This window comes from Hylaeus anthracinus, unplaced genomic scaffold (genome assembly GCF_026225885.1).
Source record: "Hylaeus anthracinus isolate JK02 unplaced genomic scaffold, UHH_iyHylAnth1.0_haploid 5, whole genome shotgun sequence".
NCBI classification, from domain to species: Eukaryota; Metazoa; Arthropoda; class Insecta; order Hymenoptera; family Colletidae; genus Hylaeus; species Hylaeus anthracinus.
Window position 1 is genome coordinate 11,391,441 of NW_026535322.1, and position 20,012 is coordinate 11,411,452.

A 20,012-nucleotide genomic window follows, 5' to 3' on the forward strand; every position below is an offset into this window, starting at 1 on the left:
AGACAGGGCCGATTTTAGCAATATTGGTGCTCCGAGCAAGATTATCGTGGCGCCCCTAGACAAGGTAATAATATCAAACGATGAATCTGTAGCTAGATTGTAAAGATTGTTAAACTACAATATACAGGGTGTCCCAAAAAAGTTGTAACACCTTGAAAGGGGTGGTTCGGGAGGTGATTTGAAACAACTTTTTCCTTAGCGAAAATGTTGTCCGGGCTTCGTTGAGGAGATATTAACAGAAAACCCCGACCAATCAGGGCGCGCGTATACCGTTCGAGCAGCCATGGTAGCGCTAGGCGGCCGCTCCACCGGCATACTCGCGCTTTGATTGGTCAGTGTTTTCCGTTAATATCTCCTCAACGAAGCCTCGGACAATATTTTCGCTAAGGAAAAAGTTGTTTCAAATCACCTCCCGAACCACCCTTTTTAAGATGTTACAGCATTTTTGGAACACCCTGTATAGCAGCTATACTATATTCGTATACTAGGGACACCGGAGTGCGACGCTCCCAAAGATCTGGCGCCCCAGGCGGTTGCCCGACCGCCCCCCCTGCCCCTAACGTCGGCCCTGGTACTAGAGGCTGCTACAGACCTTCCAATCAGAGTCGCGGAATAACGTTGCTCGATTCTGATTGGTCGCCGCCATTTTTCGGAATTTGAAAACCATAATGTTGCAATGTTTATCTGCAATAAACATTGTTTATCTAATTTGCAATAAACATTGTTTATCTTCGCTTTTTAAATATTTTTTCTACATTCATCTATATTTACTATTGAATATGTTATTCTAAACAATTTTTCGAAAAATGGTTAAAAAGCGTAATATAATATAAAAGAATTTGCTCTGAAACTTTATTTAGTAACGCGTTTAGACATAATGCAATATTTTACAAAAACAATATAAAATAGCCACTTCTCTCCCTATATATGTACGCGCATGCGCTACTTCATTTCGCACTGAAATATTTATAGTAGGGTTCACACATACACTCTACCATACCAGTTCTATGTTTTGTAGTTGTTGTTTGTAATGCTACTGGCGTACGGACCACTAATTTATGATAGTTTACACTAGAAATTATCATTAATATTTGAATACATTAACAAAGAAATTTATAAAGTATATTAATTTAAATGGTATAATAATACGACTGCCTTCGTTACGAAAATGGGTGGAGGAGACTTGGTAAGTTGAATAATAATTTCAATAGTTTGTTGTGCAAGTAAAAATGTACATTGTACACATTGGACATTTGTTAAATAAAATGAAAAATTTGTTGAAGAATTTGAAGAAATCATGGCATCCGTCTACCATGAAAAATATTGAGAAAGTTTGGAAGGCAGAGCAACAACAGAACCAAGAAAAGAGAAAGATAGCTGAATTGAAGAAAGAAATAGAAATGGAAAAGGATAGGGAGGATATGAAAAAGTATGCGGAAGACCAAGGCGTAATAGAGAAGAAAGATGATAAAAAATTGGATTGGATGTACAAAGGACCGAATCAGTTAGTCAATAGAGAAGAGTATTTACTTGGACGACCGATTGATAAATCTTTTGAACAAATGGTACAAGCAGAGAAGGATCCTGAAGTGAATCATATGCCTAGAAATCATGTTGAACATGGTACTTTATGTTATAAACTTTGCATATATATAATATGTTGCAATCTATAATGATTAATCATATACTATTTGTTTATAATTTCAGAATGTATTCCACCTTCACTACGTTTTTTTTCTGGTAACGAACAAGTTGACCTGGCAAGAAAAATGCAGGAAGATCCTTTGTATGCTATAAAAAAAAAGGAAATGGAAACAAGAAATCAGTTGCTGAAAAATCCTGTCAAATTAAAGCAATTGAGACAGTTGGTAAGTAAATATCGGTTGCTGACAAATTTATTTATTTATTGAATGAATGAATTTATCAATTAATTCCTTATCATTTAGTTGGAGCAACAATCGAAAAAGGACAAAATTGAAAAGAAACAAAAAAAGAAGAAAAAGCATAAACAGAATGTAGACAGCGATGATGAGACACAATTGGACCGGTTATTAGCTGCTAAATACAAACAGTTAAAGAATAGAATTAATGACAAGGACTTAATGAAGTCTATGAAGAAGGTTAAACATAAACGACAAAAAATGTCGAAAAACGAAAGTGATACTTTCAGTAGTGAATCTGAAAGCAGCAGCAACGAAAGTTCAAAGGATGAAAGTATAGGAAAATATAAACAAACAAAGGTAAACAAAAGTAAAAATAATAGCATACAAACTAAAAAACATAAAGAGAAATATACAAAAAAGGATAAGATGGAAGATAGGAGACAAGACATACATGAAAAACATGTCCGAAATCATAGTTCGAGTAGAGAAAGAAGTGACAGTTCTATTCGTAAAAAGAGGAGTAGATTACATGAGAAAGATATAGATAGAACTAAAGACAAAAGCTCTTACTCGAGAACTCCTCGAGATAGAGAAAATAATTCTCACAAAGGTAGACATTATAATAGAAATAACGTCGAGGGTGTACATGCCTCGAACAGATTAGTTCATAAGGAAACTCATTTTAAACGTGAAGTTAAAAGCAAAAGTAAGGACGAGTGGATTCCTAAAAAGAAACATCTCACGGAAGAAGAGAAGGAGAGACGCAGGCAAGAGATGATAGCAAACGCAACGTGGAGAGATAAAGAACGAGAAAAGAACGTGAAAAAGTATAGCGAAGAAGAAAAAAAAGAAACAGATAGCGGCAAAGAATATAATCAAGATTTCGTTAGAAAGCACTTGGCAGCTGCTGCAGAAGTAGGCACTATCGCATCTAGAATTAAATCCAATATGAATAACATACAGCGGTCTGGACGAGCGATGGACACAAATTTTGCTAAACGGTGATTTTTAAGAATGTAATTGAATTTGTACAGTTGTGTAAAGTTTCATTTAATTTTATGTAGAATGTAATATAATGGTATAAATTATAAGTATTCAAAAATATATTTTCTAATGTATAATTGTGTACTCTTATCAGTACGCGAATATGGATTTTTAGACAAGGATACTAGTACTTTGTATGTCGTGCTTGTAAAATCAACTCTGCTATAATTAAGAAATATACATATATTCAGCAAATATGGTAACATTATTATATAAATATAATTTTGTTCGACGCATTTACAAACGATATAATTCTTTTTCTACGGGAATCTATTCTATACGATTATGAAATTTTGCATGGTTCTCTGTTTTCAATTGCATCGTTAATGTCGCGAGTAGTTGAAAAACATCCTCCAGTTAATACATTGTTAACTACAGCCCTAGCGAGATATCCTGTAGTTAACGAATAGTCGGCGGAAAAGAAAACAGTTTGATCAGTAGTTTTCTCCAGATTATGATCCTGAAAGAACGAATCGTTTTATAATAATTCTTTAAATATAATAAATTTATACAGTCACGTATATGTACCTTACAGTACATTTGGAAGCCATCCTCAACGAGTTTGTTGAGATTTAGTTGTTTCTGAAAACTCAACTCTGGATTTCGAAGTAAAATTGTCGACACTGTAGTAAGTAGCTGTAAAAAAAATAAAATATAACAGTAATTAAATTTGTTGGGCTTCCAATAGCTCTTTGGCTGTGGCATGCGCCGCAACATTTTATGCAATTAATACCTCTACAATAATTTGACGATATTCTGGTAACTGTATGTGATGAAGCAACGATTCTACAAGCAAAGCAAACGTAATTTCTGAACGAGTCATGTTAAATAGAGTGGGTTGTTGAGGTAATTCTTGTCCATTAACACTGATACCACCTGGACAGCGTATCAGTACTTCCCAGACGTGATTATAAAAATGTGCAGGTACTCTGCATAGGCAACCTTCAATTTTTCTACGCCCCAAAACTGTAAGGCTGTTACAAAGCACATATTAATTTATGTAAAATTAACGAAGCACTAAACATCGAATGAAAAATTATAAAGTAATATACCATTCGCTTTTAGCCCAATCTTTAACCGTTAATACTTTTATTAGAAATTGACGAATTTCGTAAGGACTGTAATCTTCAATTGGTTTAGAATTTTTAACGAACATTTGTAAGTAAACTTTTATTGCTTCTAAAACCCACCTGTAAACATGAACGATGTTTAATCATAATAATCCAAAATATTTCTTTCTTAAACAAATATGTTCGTAATATAGATATTTGTTATTTACCCAATACGAATTTTTAATATTCCTTTAAACATTTCTGGATTCCTTCCAATAAGTCTACCACAGTATAAAAGAACCTCTTGTTGAAGTACAGCTTGAACCACGTTATGTGGCTGAATAGTAGAATACATAACTGACTGAATTTCTGTTGGTGTCATTGGTTTATCAAATACTGTTTCTTCGTGTCCGATTACTCCAACTGTTATCTGACATTAACGACGGATGAGATCTTCAGTTTCGATTAAAGACTAACGCTATTTTGACAAATGAATAATTAAAGACTACCTGCTTTCCTTTAACAAGAACACCTGTGATGAAAGGGCTGATACTGTCAACTGTATGATTCAATAAGCTGCTGCAGTAACGAACAACCATCCAATATCTAAGACAGCCAGCTTGTTGGTATACTGATCTTAAATGATCGCCAACTAAAATGAAGTAGCGAATAAAGTGAACGTGAATCGAAGTAAAATAATATATCGCAAAATATATTATTTTGTTGATATATAAAGTAATACCTGTTATTCCATTAATTTCGTAATCAATACCCTCACGTTTTAACAAAATACCGTAAAGTTGACACAAAGAATAAAGATTTTTATTACTACGAATTTCACTTAATATGTTGCACAGTGGTTCCGTCATATAATTCTAAAATGGGAAATAATTGAAATAAATAAAGATATAAACGGTTACTTATTTATAAAGATTCACTTACAGAGTAATCTTTTACATCTTCTGCATAAGTTAGAGCCTTAGGCACATCCGTAAGACTTTGGTATCCAATATAATCATGTTCCAACTGCTTAAATTGGCTAAGTTCAAGATCTGTTTCTATAGTATTTATAAAATCCAAATGTTCTACGTAACAAAAATGAATTATTAATATGTAGTAAACAACGAATAATGGAATTAACAAATATTAATTACCGATACATGAAGAGGAAATGAGATTTTGCAGTCGACCTATTCGTACTTTCGTTTTGTCGCAGTATCCTTTTTTTAACATTGCAAAGAGATCGAGCATCTCTTTAAATTGTGGATCTCTGAAGTAAGAAGATATTTTGTTGATTTATAGATGACATAGAATCTATACTACAAATTCCAAATTCATGAATATGTACCTCATGTGTTCCTCTCTGATTAAAAGACACACGGTAGGTCGACCTGAAAGTCGCCAATATTTACCTACAAACTGAAGCTCAGTTTTAATATCATCGATTAATAGAGCCATGTCTCTGTATAGGTAAAATTCTGATACTTCGAATATCAGAGGATAACAGAGCACGGTCATGCCGCATACTCTATAAACCTGGAAAAAAATATATTTGAATTTTTCTTTCAAATCTTCTTTTCATTAAACATACCTTACTTGTACCTAAAGATCCGATTGGCCTAGCTGGTCTACCTTCTAGATTCAATTTGCTATTCACTCCCAATTTTTCATATACTTTTACTAATTGCATAGATGATAATATCTGAACAGGTTCCACTTCATGTGGAGTCTGTGTTTGTATACCATACGTTGCCATCATAGCTTGTAACCGCATAGACTCGGCGATAAGAACGATTTGTACTACAAGATCAGTATGTGTACCCTAATATAGAGAAATTTTCTAATAGATAAATCATGCATTATTACAATACAGTAAAACAAATCGATATAATTATTTAATCAATAAAAATCGGTTTTCTTTTTCCTTAATGCGTTAAAAATGATAAAATCATAAAAAAAAGACATCATACATAAGATCATTGCAAAGAATAAAAACGAAAGATCATCGAAAAAAGAAATATAAGACAGTTTCAGCAGGCATAATAAAAAAGAGCAAAATAAATCATGCCTTACTTCAAGCTTCATGCATTTTTGCATTATCGAAAAGCTTCAAATACATATATAGTACATACTATTAATTTGGTACTAACGAAATAATTGTATCTCAAATACTAAAAGAAAAAAAACGCTACAAAACATACTCTATTAAGCATATACTTAGTTCGAAAGCTTCAAATACATATGCGTTATACAATAAGGACTAGTCTATCAATTAAGTGATCAAACAATAAAATAGAATCAGTGCAAAATATACTGTACTACATATACATATATTATCATTTACTTACAATACTGGGTTTAGCCTGTATGGAATAAACATATGCAAAATAATTTGTACAGATGATTAATTTACTAGAATAAAAGAAGATATGTTCTTGCTTACTTGAAAAGCTGAATACCTTCCAGCTTTTCGTGGACGATTGTACGAAGGAAGATACCGTCTGATCGGATCTAATTCATTGATATGTAACAAACCAGCAGTAAGTAATTGTGCAATTACGAACATAGCTTGATTCCATAAATATATAGGAGTAACTTCGGTATCCATAGAACCTCTTCGCCCTCTTCCTTCGTTACTCGCTACTCGAAGTGTGCTACCAGGATCATTTCTTTCTGCTTCCAAATTTTCCTCAGGCACGTAGTAATACATAGGTATTACAGGATCTATAAGATAAGAGCATAAAAGTATTTTACATAATAAAATTCAAGTTAATATTTCATTAGTATACCTCCATTTATATCTTTATGTATTCGTTCTTTTAGCAAATTCTGGTACTGTTCCACTTGGTCTGGTAACGTTTTAAAAACGCCGTCTATGATCATAAAGATGTAAAACAGCGGCCACTCGCATTCTACATTATCAAATTCCTGTAAACAGAAACGTATTTCTATTAGCGTCAACTTGTCATTGTTATTGGAAAGTTAGGATATTTATATGGAACAGGATTACAAATGTAACGAATGAAATTAAATTAATTTAAATGAATTTTCAATAACAATGTACTAACAATCATACACATCAGAGACCTTGATTTCACCAGATTTGTAATAACGACGATCTTTGTTTTCTAAGACTGTTTTGTATCCATCTCTCCCAAATCTTTTAAAACCATAATTGCCTTTTAATCTTCGAACTATGTTTGCCTTTGTCTCGTTGTATAGTACCTCTTCATGGGTGGCGAATGCCGGAAAAGAAATTGTTGCCAGCAAAGCTGTGTCTACACTCTACATATAGATAATATATTTATAATTTCAATGCTGACAAATAGTTTTTTTTTACAAATATCAGATTCCTGTATGAGTCAAATGTTTACCTTAGAACTGGATTCTCTTGGAAGCATTGTTTCAAAAATGCTACGATTTCTATTGTGAGCATCGATATCAACATATATGACCGACCAAGAAGCTCCTTTTTCTCCGAATAGGTTACAACCATTAATAGCTTCGAGAGCGCTTTTCGCTATTCCAATCGAACTTGCATGTATTTCGGGTGTACCATCGTTATATCGGCTACCACGTTCCCACATGCCATAATCCGGTGTTCGATATGCTCTTTCTACGTAATACACAAGATTTTGTATAAATGCCACTTCATCCTGAGTATATATAATTTGTAATCCTGATGAAATCATTTGTACCAGAAATATCAAGTAAAGAGAAACGATATCGATCTGTAAGAAATATAAGGTGATGTAAATAACATACTCCAGATGTGTACAATAACTCAGTGTACTATTGTATGTTATACTTACTTGCAAATGATTATAGGCAGCATCGCTAAAAATTTCATCGCCTGTATATAAATGGAATTTACAATGCAGCGCGAATCGATTGCATTGGTTGCGTTTAAATAATTCTATTCTAGAAGATTGCTTTACCCAACACTCCAGAATTCCACGCATACATTTTACAGCTGATTGTCCAAGCTCGTAAGATTTTCCACGATCGTCGTCTATACGCCTGAAAGAATAAGGATAATGTTATATGCGATATTATACATATTAATTATTAACAAAGTTTAAATTATTTATTTAAATACCTGTATGCTTGGTACAAACTCCATACAGCGGCAGCACAGTAAATGCTTTCTCGTATACTTCCCACTACTTCGTCACTTGAAATTTGTGGGAACAAGCCTGTTATGCAACTTTGGTATCGTAATAATTGCCTCTTGACTAAAAATTATGTTATCTATGTACTTCATAATTATTGAAATTTAATTGTAATAGATTGACCATTAATGTTCGTACCAATTCCATAATAAATATCGAGTTGTCTCACAGTGTCTTCATAGTTTGAAATTTTTAGAAACATATCAATATCCAAATCGATGATACTACCCTGGCGTACATTTCTAATCTGAGTAAATCTATAAAAAGAAAGCAAATAATTAAAGTATGTATTTATTTAAGATAGACATATTAAAATTGAAGGTGATTAATTATATCATAATTAAATTAATTAAATACAGTTGTTTTCCCTGTGAAATATATAAAATTTTAGTAAACCTTTTTGTGTCTGTAGGTGTCGTCGCAAGGGACGTCATCTTATTCAAAACAAGTCCAACCTTCCTTTGAATTGATTCTATTATTTGATAATGCGCATAGTCATACGACGAAGATTATTCTCGTTTATTTTGTTAACACCAATGACATCGTTTTCTTTGTTTCAAGTGGAATAAGGCAATAGAGTAAAGTAAAAACTTTTAATATATAACACTGTTCTATGCAATACGAGATGCACACGTTCAAAGGCGGCGACTGAAATAGTAAAAACCGTATTTTTCGGTATATTAGTATGTACATTAACCTTGGCTGCTCACCATCCGACGATTGTTTTGTTCATACTGTAACCAAAACGGACATGTAATTGGCACAGAAAATCTTATGTATAATCTTCGATTTATAAATAGAAATAAAAAATGTGCTTCTAACGGAGATATTAGCAATCCATTTCAAATTTACCAAAAGCAAACTTCTGTATCCTTAATTATTAGGTCGAAATATATCGTAATTTTATACTGAAAATTAATTGTAAATAAATTACGAAAGACCTTCAATGTCGTAGATGAATTATCATTGTAATCATATTTTTCTGAATTGTTTTTATCAATCGCATGAGCATAGAATTTAAGGTGATCTAATCTAATGTATTTTACATTTGGCAGCGATTACCTTTATACATCTGTGAATAATTGTATTAGAAGTGAACGCAATTTTCAAATAACCTGTAAACATGAGGAAGCATTTTGAAGTCTATCTTTGTTGATTTATTTATGTACTTTATAGCGAAACAAAATTAATCGCAAGTTTAAATATAAGTTAAACTTACTCTGCGCAAGCTCTGCTTTAAAATAAACCTCTGTTAGGGCTCGTTTTCAATTCACGAAAAGTAATTAAAGAATCAGGTAACCGTTTCAAGGTTATGAAACTATCAAGGTGTCGCTTATTCAATCGCGAAAAAAGGACATTTGTCATTTTTTACTGAAGATTACTAATTAATTGTAATTTGTAAATGTCAATTTAGTTATACTTTATTCAAAAATTCTCTAGACCGGGGTCTACTTAGTCTATGGTTCGGGCCTGTAATGGCAAGCTCGTATCCCACTTGCGCATGCGTAAAGTATTTAACACAATTGTAAAAGTGGCCCTCCGAGTCTGTTGATTTGTTTTTTTACTTTATATAAGAGCACGTAATCTAACATTAATTCTTTATGTTTGTGCTTTTTGCTTTTAATTCCCTTAAAGAAAAATAGAAGTACAATGAATTGAGACCAGGCACCGTTTCCTACGATTACAGTACTGCGCGTTCAGCTCTTTTCGACACGCACGAGTAGGAGCAAAATCCCTAGCCTCAATGAATAAGGGTACGCCTTGAATAATCGTTGTAAACGCGGTATGCGTCTGATCCGTTTTCTCGCGGAACATTTTTAGAATGTGTTACGGAACACGCACGACAGTCGTGACAGAAAATTGAGTCAGTTCCGCAAGCAGACCGCGAAAGGAGTCGTGTCTCTGTTCCGTTTGGAATTACAAAGTAACTTCTTATATGATGGCGTCCGCGAAGAGAAAGCAAGACGAGAAGAATTTGAAAATATTACGCGAGCTGGTCTCGCAACCCGGTAACAAAGAATGTTTCGACTGCCATCAACGAGGCCCGACTTACGTCAACATGACAATCGGTTCATTTGTCTGTACCTCTTGTTCTGGTATGCTGTAAGTACTCGTTACCTGTAAGAAGCCAACAAAGTGCACCGAGTCTTCTTCGTCATCTAAATCGACGTAACGATTACTTTTAACCATCATTGTTTCGTGTCATAACTGAGACTGGCATCGGTGATAATCCTAGCTTGATTTTTAACGATCAAAACGTTCGAGATGAAGATTAGTCGAATGTCAACGTTTTGAATCCATCGAACGAGTTTGTCCCGTTATTAATAAAAAAAAATATAAAGTATTGTTATTTTCACGAGTCGATAAACAATTTTCGTTCGAGACACGTGCAAGTGGACCGTGTACTACCGATTCGCGACAGACGATTATGAGTCATTGTTAAACGGTCCTGTTCAGAGTCAGGAAGTTAATGCACTATCGATATCAGTAGTTTTCTTCGTGCGTAGTTCGTGTTATCAATGGTCAAAATGTTACACTCACGAGCACAGAGGAAAATCAGTAGATGTGTTGCAAAATTTACAAAATAATTAGCTCGATTGCCACATAGTCATACGTTACTGATTAGAGATGATCATTTTGTGAGGAAAAAAAAAGAGATTGTACATTACTCAATATGTAAATGTTAACAGTAAATATTTTTTAATTCCGAATCACTTATCACTATAATTAATGTTCTTTATAATTAAACATAAAATCGAATGGCTTCCAGTGTGTAACATGAACTGTATACCAAAGTTCAAGTGATTCCATAAGATTATTAGGTCAATGTTCTTTTCACTAATTATATAGTAAAAACAATTCGTCGATTTGTTTTCACTAATTATATAGTGAAAACAATTCGTCGATTTGTTTCTTAATGTGTAAATATAAAAGATATTATTGATGATGGTAAGATGATCTAGAAATTAGAAAATATACACTGGCTTTTGTCAAAATGTAATTGTTTTTTGTATTATTTAAAAAATGACAAATTATTAGAATACCGATTTACACAGTATAACTGAGTTATTTGAATAAAAGAAAGTATTTATTTTTGGTTATTTTGGATGTCAATTTTTATATTCATTTTTTTCATTTAATTATATTGTTAATTAAATGTTAATAAATTAAGTAAAAGTAAAATATCATATATACATATTTGCTTAGTAAACTACAAAAAATTATTATTGAGAATATTTTGTTGATGTCAATAAAAGATTTTTATAATTGTTAAATAAGTTTCTAATATTTACATCCTGAAGATTATAGCTTACTCTAGTCCTAAATCTAATTTAATTATTTCCTATCATTTTAATGAATTTCTTAACTGTTACATGTAATTTGTTATGTATCAAGTTCTTAGTAATTTATTATTAAGTACTGTTGTATGACTTTCTTGAAAAAAATAGAATGAAGAATAAAGATAATTGAAGTAATTATAAATGTGGAAGGTTTTATTAATTCATAGGAAGATAAACATTTCTGTCAGTAGTTTTGTTTGAAATTGCAGGCGGGGCTTGACACCACCACATAGAGTAAAGTCTATTTCTATGGCGACATTTACACAAGAGGAAATAGATTTTATAAGAGAACGTGGTAACGAATACTGCAGAAGAATATGGTTAGGCTTGATGAATCCAAATTCCTCTCAAACTTTAGACACAAAAGACGAACAAAAAATGAAAGATTTAATGAGTGCAAAATATGAACTTAAGAGATACTACTTGGATCCGTCCATGGCAAATCAAAAATCACAATTGCCAAATCAATCAAACATTCCAAGGGTTCCACATTCTGGGACGTCCACTTTATCTCCTATACCAATGCAGAAAACAAATAATTCCGAGTCGGTTAACTCCAATAACTTTTCGACAGATTTTGTAGCTGATTTCAGCAAAGTTCCTGATCCATTTATTACTACTACAACACCTGCAAACAAACTCAGTCAACCTATTGTACCTCAGCCATTTTTCGCTAACTTTGACAACAATCCTATTTTTAATAGTCCAAAAAATGCAAGTAAGTTAAGAAAATACTCTATGCTTCTCTATATACGAATTACTGTAATGATATTAATATCAACACTTTGCTTTTCATTTAGATATCGAATCGTCAAGTCCATTTAATCAGACTACAGGAAATTCTCTGAGTACAACAAACGCAAACGGAGCGTATATGCCACCATCGGAAGATCGTTACGCGGCACTGAAAGACTTAGATTCATTAATGAAACAAACCCAACTGAAAGATGATAGTGGTACAACAACAAACACGCCTACATGGAACGCTAATAATGGTAAACATATAATTTATATTACCAATTTACATGTCAGTGCATCAGAAAAATATTTTGTTGTTTAATTATTTCAGCTACAAATTCAATCTGGAATGTAGGAAATCAAACTACGCATGTAATCTCGAATCCTTTTGCGAGTGGTGATCTATGGCGACCATCAGCCAACGTAGTCAATAATAATAATTCTCAGTCAATTGATACCTCCCTATGTAATCCTATTAATCCATTTAAGCCAGTACAATTTCCTATGAACAATGGTAAGTTCTCGTTTCTGTAAAATATGATATACATTAAAACATAACAACAGATTAAAGAGTATAATTATTTCAGATCCCCAATGGGTAGGTATCGGACCGTCGACGCTGGACCTGTCAGGTAACAGAGATGTAATTCAGTTTAGTCAATTAATGACGAACAAAGTGTGGCAACCCACTCTTCCAGCATATCATGCAAATCCTTTTATGGTACATATTCAGTTTTCCTTTCATTTTCTTTTTCAATCTCTTAGATGCATTTAAACATAAGATTTTTCAGGTTGGTTCTGGTGTGAGCAACATGACAAGAAATTCGAACAATCCTTTCTTATGATTAAGTAAGCATAAGCTTTTAATGGAGTTACGAACAAATAATGCAGACCTAAAATATGTTTAGATTAGGACAATTGTTTATATACGTGACCTTATTGGCAATTAGTGCCATTAACTTTTATCCCCAGGAGCACCAATCTCTTATTCATATAACTAAATAATACTTTTATTTATGAATATAATATACACGTTAAATAAAGATTAATATTTGTTACCAACTATGTGAGTATTATATCTACTATAATCATTCTCTGTTTGTACAATTTAATTTGACTGCATTACTTTTTATAAGTATTCATGTCTTTGTATCTGGTAAAATGTTTTCTACACGATTTTTCTATTTTAAAAGCCAATTCGATAAGAAACATTGAAAAATATTAATATCTATATATTATAAATATGAGCAGCAAAAGTATTCAAATACGTTAAATTCGTTATTAGAACGTTTTCAATTTATAAAATAAAACGGGCTTTCGCAAACTCCATGTAATAATAATAAACACGTAGTAAACACGGGATTGCGAAAAGAACTATATTGTACCTGATGCACACTTAAATACAGTTTATTTACTTAAAAATTTCTAATAAATACAAAATCACAAATGAACACTTAGTCTTTGTCATAATTCAATACCAATAGATTTAGAGTAGAGATCCACTTAATCGGTCATAATTGGGTGATAATTAACCGTTATTTCATTGTTACACTTGCAGTCTACGTTACGTGTAGTTGTAAATATATTATTAATCGTAATAACATGGTCGGTTGTGTTTTACAATTACATATGGATATAAAGAGAAGCCTTGTGTGTCAACTAGTCAAAATGTCGTATAGCTGCCGTACAAATGTTTTATTTTTATTCGTCTCTTAGCTTTCTTTTAGCCTTGTTCGCTAAATAGTTTGGAAGCTCCAATGAATGGTAAGAATTGCTGGGTGGCAATTACTTAGAGTAATAAATTATTTATCAGTGTAAATGGACAAACAATCAGGAAACACTAATATATGAGTTCACCAATTATGTTAATTGTTATGTATAAACATACGAGATTGTGTGATATTGATATTACTAGGCAGGCGTCGCGTATCTCATAGATACATTTCAAAGCGCATGGACCGTTTCATGGCACGAATTCACCTAGCAGCCATTGCTACTGGGGTTGCCTTTTGGCAATGGGCGCACCAAGTATAACTTCTCACCCTGCTTGTTAGTATAAATAGGCGCTCGTTGGTAATGGTCTACCAACTGGTCTAACGTATGGAATTTTCTTTGACCGATGCAGTATAGCGCTCCTTCCACGTGTACCCTAAAGTGTTTGTTACGTCCTGGAGCTTTTAAAGATACTGAATAATCTCCAACCTAAAAGTTACAATATTTTTAATTCAATTAAAACTGAAATACTTCGCCACTTTGGTATACAATAAGTCCTCGAGTTATGCGGTTCTACTCCTTCTGTCCCCAAAAGATAAACAATTTTTGATCCGTTATTTGTTTAATAAAAATTACAATCTATATTGTGTAACCGTATTATGTATGGACTGATAACAGCTTATCTGAATAACAGTTTAATCGTATAAACATTGCGAGAAATTGGTACACGGTTTCGGTTCCTCGTCTATTATTCAAATAAAATTTTATGCTTATACATATTCTATGCATATAGTATGCATTTACGTATTGAACAAAGTTTTCGTTATATAGAGAAATATCTATTTAACCCAATATTAGATGCTGTAGCTGGCCCTTGTAAGCCTTGCGACTATCAATTTTTGTAAGCAAGATCAAGTTCATACTTTCCACGTTTCTTTTTTGGGCAAATATCATATCTTTCTTTATTATTAGAACGAATTAACCGCCTAAGCGAAAGACTTATCGTATTTCAAAAGTTTTTAAGCGAGCTATTTTACGAGACGTGTAACATTTTCATTTATACGTACATTTGTTTCGCTATCTCTGATTAAAAAGTCGCCGTCATGACCATGTTGATTTAGCAATGTGTCACATTGCGAGCGTGAAATACTACCATAATACCAAGGTTTCCCAACAAGATGTGGTCTATCGCCAGGGTCTGGCCTTCTCTCGAGGGAGTCTCCTGTACTAATTTCACTACTCGTCATTCCTCGCTCACGATATGGTTGTGTCAAATACTCGCTGAGTTCCTGGAGATAGTTACGTGGCACGAGACCAATTTGTCCTTGGCTATTCCTTGCTTTATACCATTCAGGATCGGCTGGTGGACGATCAAGGATTTCTAAACGATCACCCTTCTCGAAGGACAGCTCTTGATCATTGTTAGAAGAAAATGAATAAAGGGCCACGACAATGTCAAGAACATTCTCTGCCATTGCGTATGTGTGAAGAGTATCGTCCGCATCACCCTCTTCTTGCGTGTAATTTGACGGAAACCAGCCAGCTTGAGTGCCGCTTTGACCTCTCCACCAGCCATCGTTACTCTTTTCTAATATTAGGATTCTAGTGCCTTTGACGAGTGACAGTTCATCTGCCTGTTGTGCTTGGTAATTATATTTGACAACTGCCGTGCCTATCGCTTCGCTAGGATCAGCAGGTAGACGCCTAGCCATGATAGGAGATTCCACGGCTCTAGAAGGTGAATTACTAGATGGTAGAGTCTTTGAACCAGAGCCCTTTTTGACTTTTTTCTTGATACTATCAAAAAGGGATGGCTTTTCTTTCTTGACATAATTACTTGGTACATAGCCAGCTTGCCCTCTTGCGCTTTGTACCCTCCACCAATGTTTGGAGTCATCAAGGAGCAAGTAACGTTCGTTTTTACGTAGGTCTAACTCCTGAGCACCCTGTGCTCCGTAATCATATTTGGCGACAACATAACATACGTCGTCTTGACTTGTCTTGCCTGAAAATTATTATAATTACATTTCTTCAGAGTACTGTGGTACTCTAGACACTAGTTAGTTAAACAACAATCTGATACTTTTCTAGGATAGAAATTTTAACGAATATTATTAATAATCATTCTAGCGTTCAGATAACAATAAGAAACACTTGAATCCATATAATAGGGAAATAATAAGATTGGAATCCGAAAGTTGTTTATATTTACTATTTAAGCATACAATGGAAATAAAACTAATACCATATAACACATATACAAATGAAAGCCTGTTTAAAACTATATATGCAACTAAAGAGGAAAGAGATAATTCCAACAAAATTTCAGAAAATTCTAAATACAGTATAATACAAAATCTGCTGTATCGTGTAACTGTAGCACTATGATATATATATAAATGGCATGAAGCTATTGTGCTCGTTGATAAGTTGTAGTCTATTGTTTGTATTCTGTAAGTACAGGCAAGAGATGATAGTTATCTTGGAGAATATCAGAATATTACTGTGTATAATGAAATAATCCGCAATCTAGTTAGCATTTAAAAAATGAATAAACATTAGTATTAAGTATTATTATGAAGGATATATTTCAGTAATATCAATACATGAAATTATTAATAAAGTATAAAAGTAAAAATACATTAAAGCACATAATATTTATGTTTACAATTTATTTATATTTATCTTAATAATATAACATTTAATCACATAATCTGTATTTGAGATATAGTAAATTTGTTAAATCAGTCGTTTTAAGTAGAATGTTCCACGATGAATAATACAATTGGAAAAGATATGATTTTATATACAAAGATGAATTAAAAATATAGAATATCTTTTTGTACAAAGAATTATGCATAAGAGGATAGCTTTGTAGAAAAAGAATTTTGCTCCAGATTTTGTATTTAAAATCGCATACCATTTAATTGTATTATCCTTGTTAAACCTGTATACATTACTTCAACTTATTCAAATCATTGTGCACAACAGTTTAATGTTGGCCATTAAACGCAATTTGTTGACTCAGGTAAAAATTAAACATCACGTAAGATACAGCATACCGTAACATATGCAGCCTAATTACTATAGTGTATTTCAAAATTCATATAAAATATATATTTGGAAGTACACTTTAAAGAATATATCACTGAACTACTCTGTTTCGAGAAAGTATACCAGAAATGGCTGTTGAAACAAATTTACATACAAAGCAAAGCATACAAGAATAAAACGTACCATGCTTCATGGCTGCCATGTGCGAAAACAGATATATACGTCTGAGTGTGGCGTGAGTAGCTGCTACTCACGCACTACTTGCATAAATCTTAAGTCTGCTTGTACTGTGTTGGCAGCGTGAGTGCAGCAGGCATTCATTCTTTAGCTTTTTTTGTTTAGTGTTGATACACCTGCTGATTTCTTTGCTCAGAGTCCATCGTTCTTGAGGGTAGGGCAAGCAAATGCATTACCAACACTTCAGGAAAAATGAAATAACAATCATTAACTCTTCACGTAATAAATACTGTAAAACTATAAACTTTTGATGTATCACAATATTAGAAACACTACATTATATCTCTACTTAATTTTAACTTTAATGTTATACTTGTTTGTATCTAAGGACGTATAGGACTCTAAAAATAGAAATAATTTATATTCATAAATTTAAATTTAGTTTCAAGCTTTGAAAATAATATATAAGCAGTTCCACATTAAAATTTGTCTTATCAAGCAAGTTATCTGTACCATACAGACTCCTATATACCCTTAATATATATAAGTTTTATCAGTGACTATGAAATCAAAATTTCTAATTTATTTATTCTTTTAAACAATATAATAAACATTGATTCGCTAATATTAACTATTCACTGTACTTTTATTAAAGTAACTAAGATACCTAATTCAACTTTCTTTTATATATTTTGCTATAAACTAAGTTGTAAGTCGTAAATTTTATCGAGAGTATAAAGCACATCTGTGCGTTATTTGAAATCTTTGTATCGCATAATCATTTCTGGAATCTTAATTAGAAAACATTGAAAGGATGTAATGATACAAACTAAGTCAATATATATGCATGAAATTATTAAAAATGATTGGTTAATAAAATATTAAAATATATTTTATCAAAGATAAGATATTGGTAGGTCTATTAATACAGTATTATCCAGAAATGATGTTAAACTTTGAGAAACTGACTGACAGTAAAACCTAAACCAAATGAAACTGGTGTGGATGACATTAAATGTAAAAATCTGTTGAAAACTAAAACTTCTAAACAAAATTTGTTGCCAAGAAAGCAGAATATATGTAATATGCATACTCAAAGAAAACACACAAAATACAAAAGTATATAGACATAACTGTAAAATGTATTTCAATTAATAAAATAATGAAAAGTTAAGGAAGTTACATATACATTCTACATCGTATTAACAACAGTATTTCAGAAGTCACAAGTAATGAAATAGTTCGTGTTTCTGATGAGAAGCCTGAAATACTTTAATCTACTCCAATACACGATAACAAAAGCTATTCAGAGAATAGATAGAATACCAAAATTATAATTACTTAAGTAAAAATTAAGCAATTTGCACTATATCGTACCAACAATCGCAACGATTAAAACAATAAAAAAAAAAAAAAACAAACATCTATGAAACAAACAAACGCGAAATACCATTCAATAATCTACTAAATTAAGAGAAATACCTGGAAGGGCCTATATAGAGAAACAAAATAAAAATAATCTTTTATACGCATAATATCGTCGCAACTCCAATTTGTGTACTGTTAAATTCGGTAAATGTCATACGACACAACCATTGAATAAAACACGCGAACATGTCGCGCAACGTGAATTATTTACAATATAAAATATACCGCGTAATGGACCTATGAATCGAATGAGTATCTCTCGATTGGTTTCGGTGCATTCCTCGAACGGGAATCGGTAACTTTCGAAGCACGTATATAGGGTACGTTCATTGCCTTACTGTCTACCATACTACGAAAGCAAAGTAGAAGCGTGTTGAATGCAAGGGGGCAACGACTAGCGCGAATCAATTCAGCCGCTTATCTCATTATCCGTTAACTATGATAAACTCACTGCTATTATCGTTCAAAAAAATGAAATAAACACCGACTTACCGATTTTTAAACTTGACATATTCCTGCATACAAGCTTCGAAATTTTACGTCGTTATACAGCTTGTTTTCCCCCACCCCAGGCCGCAGCCATGAACGGGAGCGACTAGAGTGTGTGTATAGGGGATTGAATCTTTATGGGGAATCGGGTCGAACGAAGGGGGAAACTGGGAATTAGGGAAAGACAGCACGAGCCGTAGAGAACTCCATCCACCGGATAGGCTTTGTCCACCGCCGCGCTGTCAATAACCACTGAACACGATTGTTCGATTTCGTCACTGTAGCCCTCGATGTTGCCGTTCGCGAAATCGAACGATGCGCGAATTAGTCCTATGTGAATGCTACCGTACTTTTTATTTTCTTGTACTTGCATTCGTTTATACGACCCCTCCCGCAAAAGGAACAGACCCACCCTTAATCCAAAGACGACGAACGACCATGCGCGCTGTTGAGATCGCCATCTCTGTTTGGACTTGTATTTAATACGACGATGACGCCATCTTGTGGTATAATGTAATATACAGGGTCTCCCAAAAATGTTGTAACACCTTGAAACTGGGGGTGGTTCGGGAAGTGATTTGAAACAACTTTTTTCTTAGCGAAAATGTTGTCCGAGGCTTCGTTAAGTAGATATTAACAAAAAACCCCGACCAATTAGAGCGCGCGTATACCGTTGGAGCGCCCGCGTATAGCATATGAGCGCGGCCGCCTATCGCGCAACCTACGCTCAACCGGTATACTCGCGCTCTGATTGGTCGGGATTTTTTTGTTAATATCTCCTTAACGAAACCTCGGACAACATTTTCGCTAAGGAAAAAGTTGTTTGAAATCACCTCCCGAACCACCCCTTTCAAGGTGTTACAACATTTTTGGGACACCTTGTACTATCGTGTAAACGTGGCTTTAAAATCATGTTCTTTG

At 33.2% G+C, this 20,012-nt stretch overlaps 4 protein-coding genes across 7 annotated transcripts; 2 read left to right on the top strand and 2 right to left on the bottom strand.

Annotated features, from left to right (window-relative positions):
• The first annotated feature begins 950 nt into the window (after positions 1-950).
• LOC128896113 (pre-mRNA-splicing factor CWC25 homolog) lies at positions 951-3,122 on the top strand. The gene is made up of 4 exons (XM_054159313.1): positions 951-1,186; positions 1,284-1,623; positions 1,708-1,868; positions 1,947-3,122. The coding sequence occupies exons 1-4, from the start codon at positions 1,169-1,171 to the stop codon at positions 2,886-2,888; spliced, it is 1,461 nt and encodes a 486-aa protein (XP_054015288.1). The 5' UTR covers positions 951-1,168; the 3' UTR covers positions 2,889-3,122.
• On the bottom strand, positions 3,091-8,953 carry LOC128896112 (probable phosphorylase b kinase regulatory subunit beta). Of its 2 annotated transcripts, XM_054159311.1 has the most exons (20): positions 8,548-8,952; positions 8,290-8,408; positions 8,079-8,214; positions 7,792-7,999; positions 7,354-7,710; positions 7,067-7,264; positions 6,769-6,907; positions 6,423-6,703; positions 6,328-6,342; positions 5,571-5,801; positions 5,328-5,515; positions 5,134-5,249; positions 4,922-5,064; positions 4,722-4,854; positions 4,489-4,631; positions 4,207-4,409; positions 3,980-4,117; positions 3,661-3,901; positions 3,456-3,563; positions 3,091-3,387 (listed from the first exon to the last, which is right to left on the bottom strand). In XM_054159311.1, the coding sequence occupies exons 1-20, from the start codon at positions 8,583-8,585 to the stop codon at positions 3,211-3,213; spliced, it is 3,312 nt and encodes a 1,103-aa protein (XP_054015286.1). In that variant the 5' UTR covers positions 8,586-8,952; the 3' UTR covers positions 3,091-3,210. The 2 variants fall into 2 exon arrangements, with proteins under 2 accessions (XP_054015286.1, XP_054015287.1); XM_054159312.1 differs by lacking the exon at positions 6,328-6,342 and having other exon boundaries at positions 8,548-8,953.
• A 1,037-nt stretch (positions 8,954-9,990) lies between these two features.
• LOC128896061 (arf-GAP domain and FG repeat-containing protein 1) lies at positions 9,991-13,295 on the top strand. Of its 2 annotated transcripts, none has more exons than XM_054159209.1 (6): positions 9,991-10,254; positions 11,702-12,210; positions 12,293-12,487; positions 12,562-12,744; positions 12,818-12,951; positions 13,022-13,295. In XM_054159209.1, exons 1-6 carry the CDS (start codon positions 10,088-10,090, stop codon positions 13,073-13,075), a joined length of 1,242 nt encoding a protein of 413 aa, XP_054015184.1. In that variant the 5' UTR covers positions 9,991-10,087; the 3' UTR covers positions 13,076-13,295. The 2 variants fall into 2 exon arrangements, with proteins under 2 accessions (XP_054015184.1, XP_054015185.1); XM_054159210.1 differs by lacking the exon at positions 9,991-10,254 and adding an exon at positions 11,083-11,100.
• Positions 13,296-13,621: 326 nt separating this feature from the next.
• Positions 13,622-19,540, bottom strand: LOC128896062 (cytoplasmic protein NCK1). 2 transcript variants are annotated; one of them, XM_054159211.1, is made up of 4 exons: positions 19,095-19,539; positions 17,181-17,415; positions 15,011-15,948; positions 13,622-14,432 (listed from the first exon to the last, which is right to left on the bottom strand). In XM_054159211.1, the coding sequence occupies exons 2-4, from the start codon at positions 17,197-17,199 to the stop codon at positions 14,211-14,213; spliced, it is 1,179 nt and encodes a 392-aa protein (XP_054015186.1). In that variant the 5' UTR covers positions 17,200-17,415; positions 19,095-19,539; the 3' UTR covers positions 13,622-14,210. The 2 variants fall into 2 exon arrangements, with proteins under 2 accessions (XP_054015186.1, XP_054015187.1); XM_054159212.1 differs by lacking the exon at positions 17,181-17,415 and having other exon boundaries at positions 19,095-19,540.
• Positions 19,541-20,012: the final 472 nt, after the last annotated feature.

What these genes read in the sequence shown, in the direction of transcription:
- LOC128896113 (XM_054159313.1), top strand. An exon ending in TAGAAATCATGTTGAACATG is followed by an intron (nt 1,624 to 1,707) that starts GTACTTTATGTT and finishes TTATAATTTCAG; the next exon opens with AATGTATTCCACCTTCACTA. An exon ending in TAAAGCAATTGAGACAGTTG is followed by an intron (nt 1,869 to 1,946) that starts GTAAGTAAATAT and finishes CTTATCATTTAG; the next exon opens with TTGGAGCAACAATCGAAAAA.
- LOC128896112 (XM_054159311.1), bottom strand. Translation starts at nt 8,585, where the DNA reads ATGACGTCCCTTGCGACGACACCTACAGACACAAAAAG. An exon ending in AGTTTGTACCAAGCATACAG is followed by an intron (nt 8,000 to 8,078) that starts GTATTTAAATAA and finishes TTATTCTTTCAG; the next exon opens with GCGTATAGACGACGATCGTG. An exon ending in AAGATGTAAAAGATTACTCT is followed by an intron (nt 4,855 to 4,921) that starts GTAAGTGAATCT and finishes TTCCCATTTTAG; the next exon opens with AATTATATGACGGAACCACT.
- LOC128896061 (XM_054159209.1), top strand. Translation starts at nt 10,088, where the DNA reads ATGATGGCGTCCGCGAAGAGAAAGCAAGACGAGAAGAATTTGAAAATA. An exon ending in ACCTCTTGTTCTGGTATGCT is followed by an intron (nt 10,255 to 11,701) that starts GTAAGTACTCGT and finishes TTGAAATTGCAG; the next exon opens with GCGGGGCTTGACACCACCAC. An exon ending in TACATGGAACGCTAATAATG is followed by an intron (nt 12,488 to 12,561) that starts GTAAACATATAA and finishes TAATTATTTCAG; the next exon opens with CTACAAATTCAATCTGGAAT.
- LOC128896062 (XM_054159212.1), bottom strand. An exon ending in TCAGAGATAGCGAAACAAAT is followed by an intron (nt 14,433 to 15,010) that starts GTACGTATAAAT and finishes TGTAACTTTTAG; the next exon opens with GTTGGAGATTATTCAGTATC.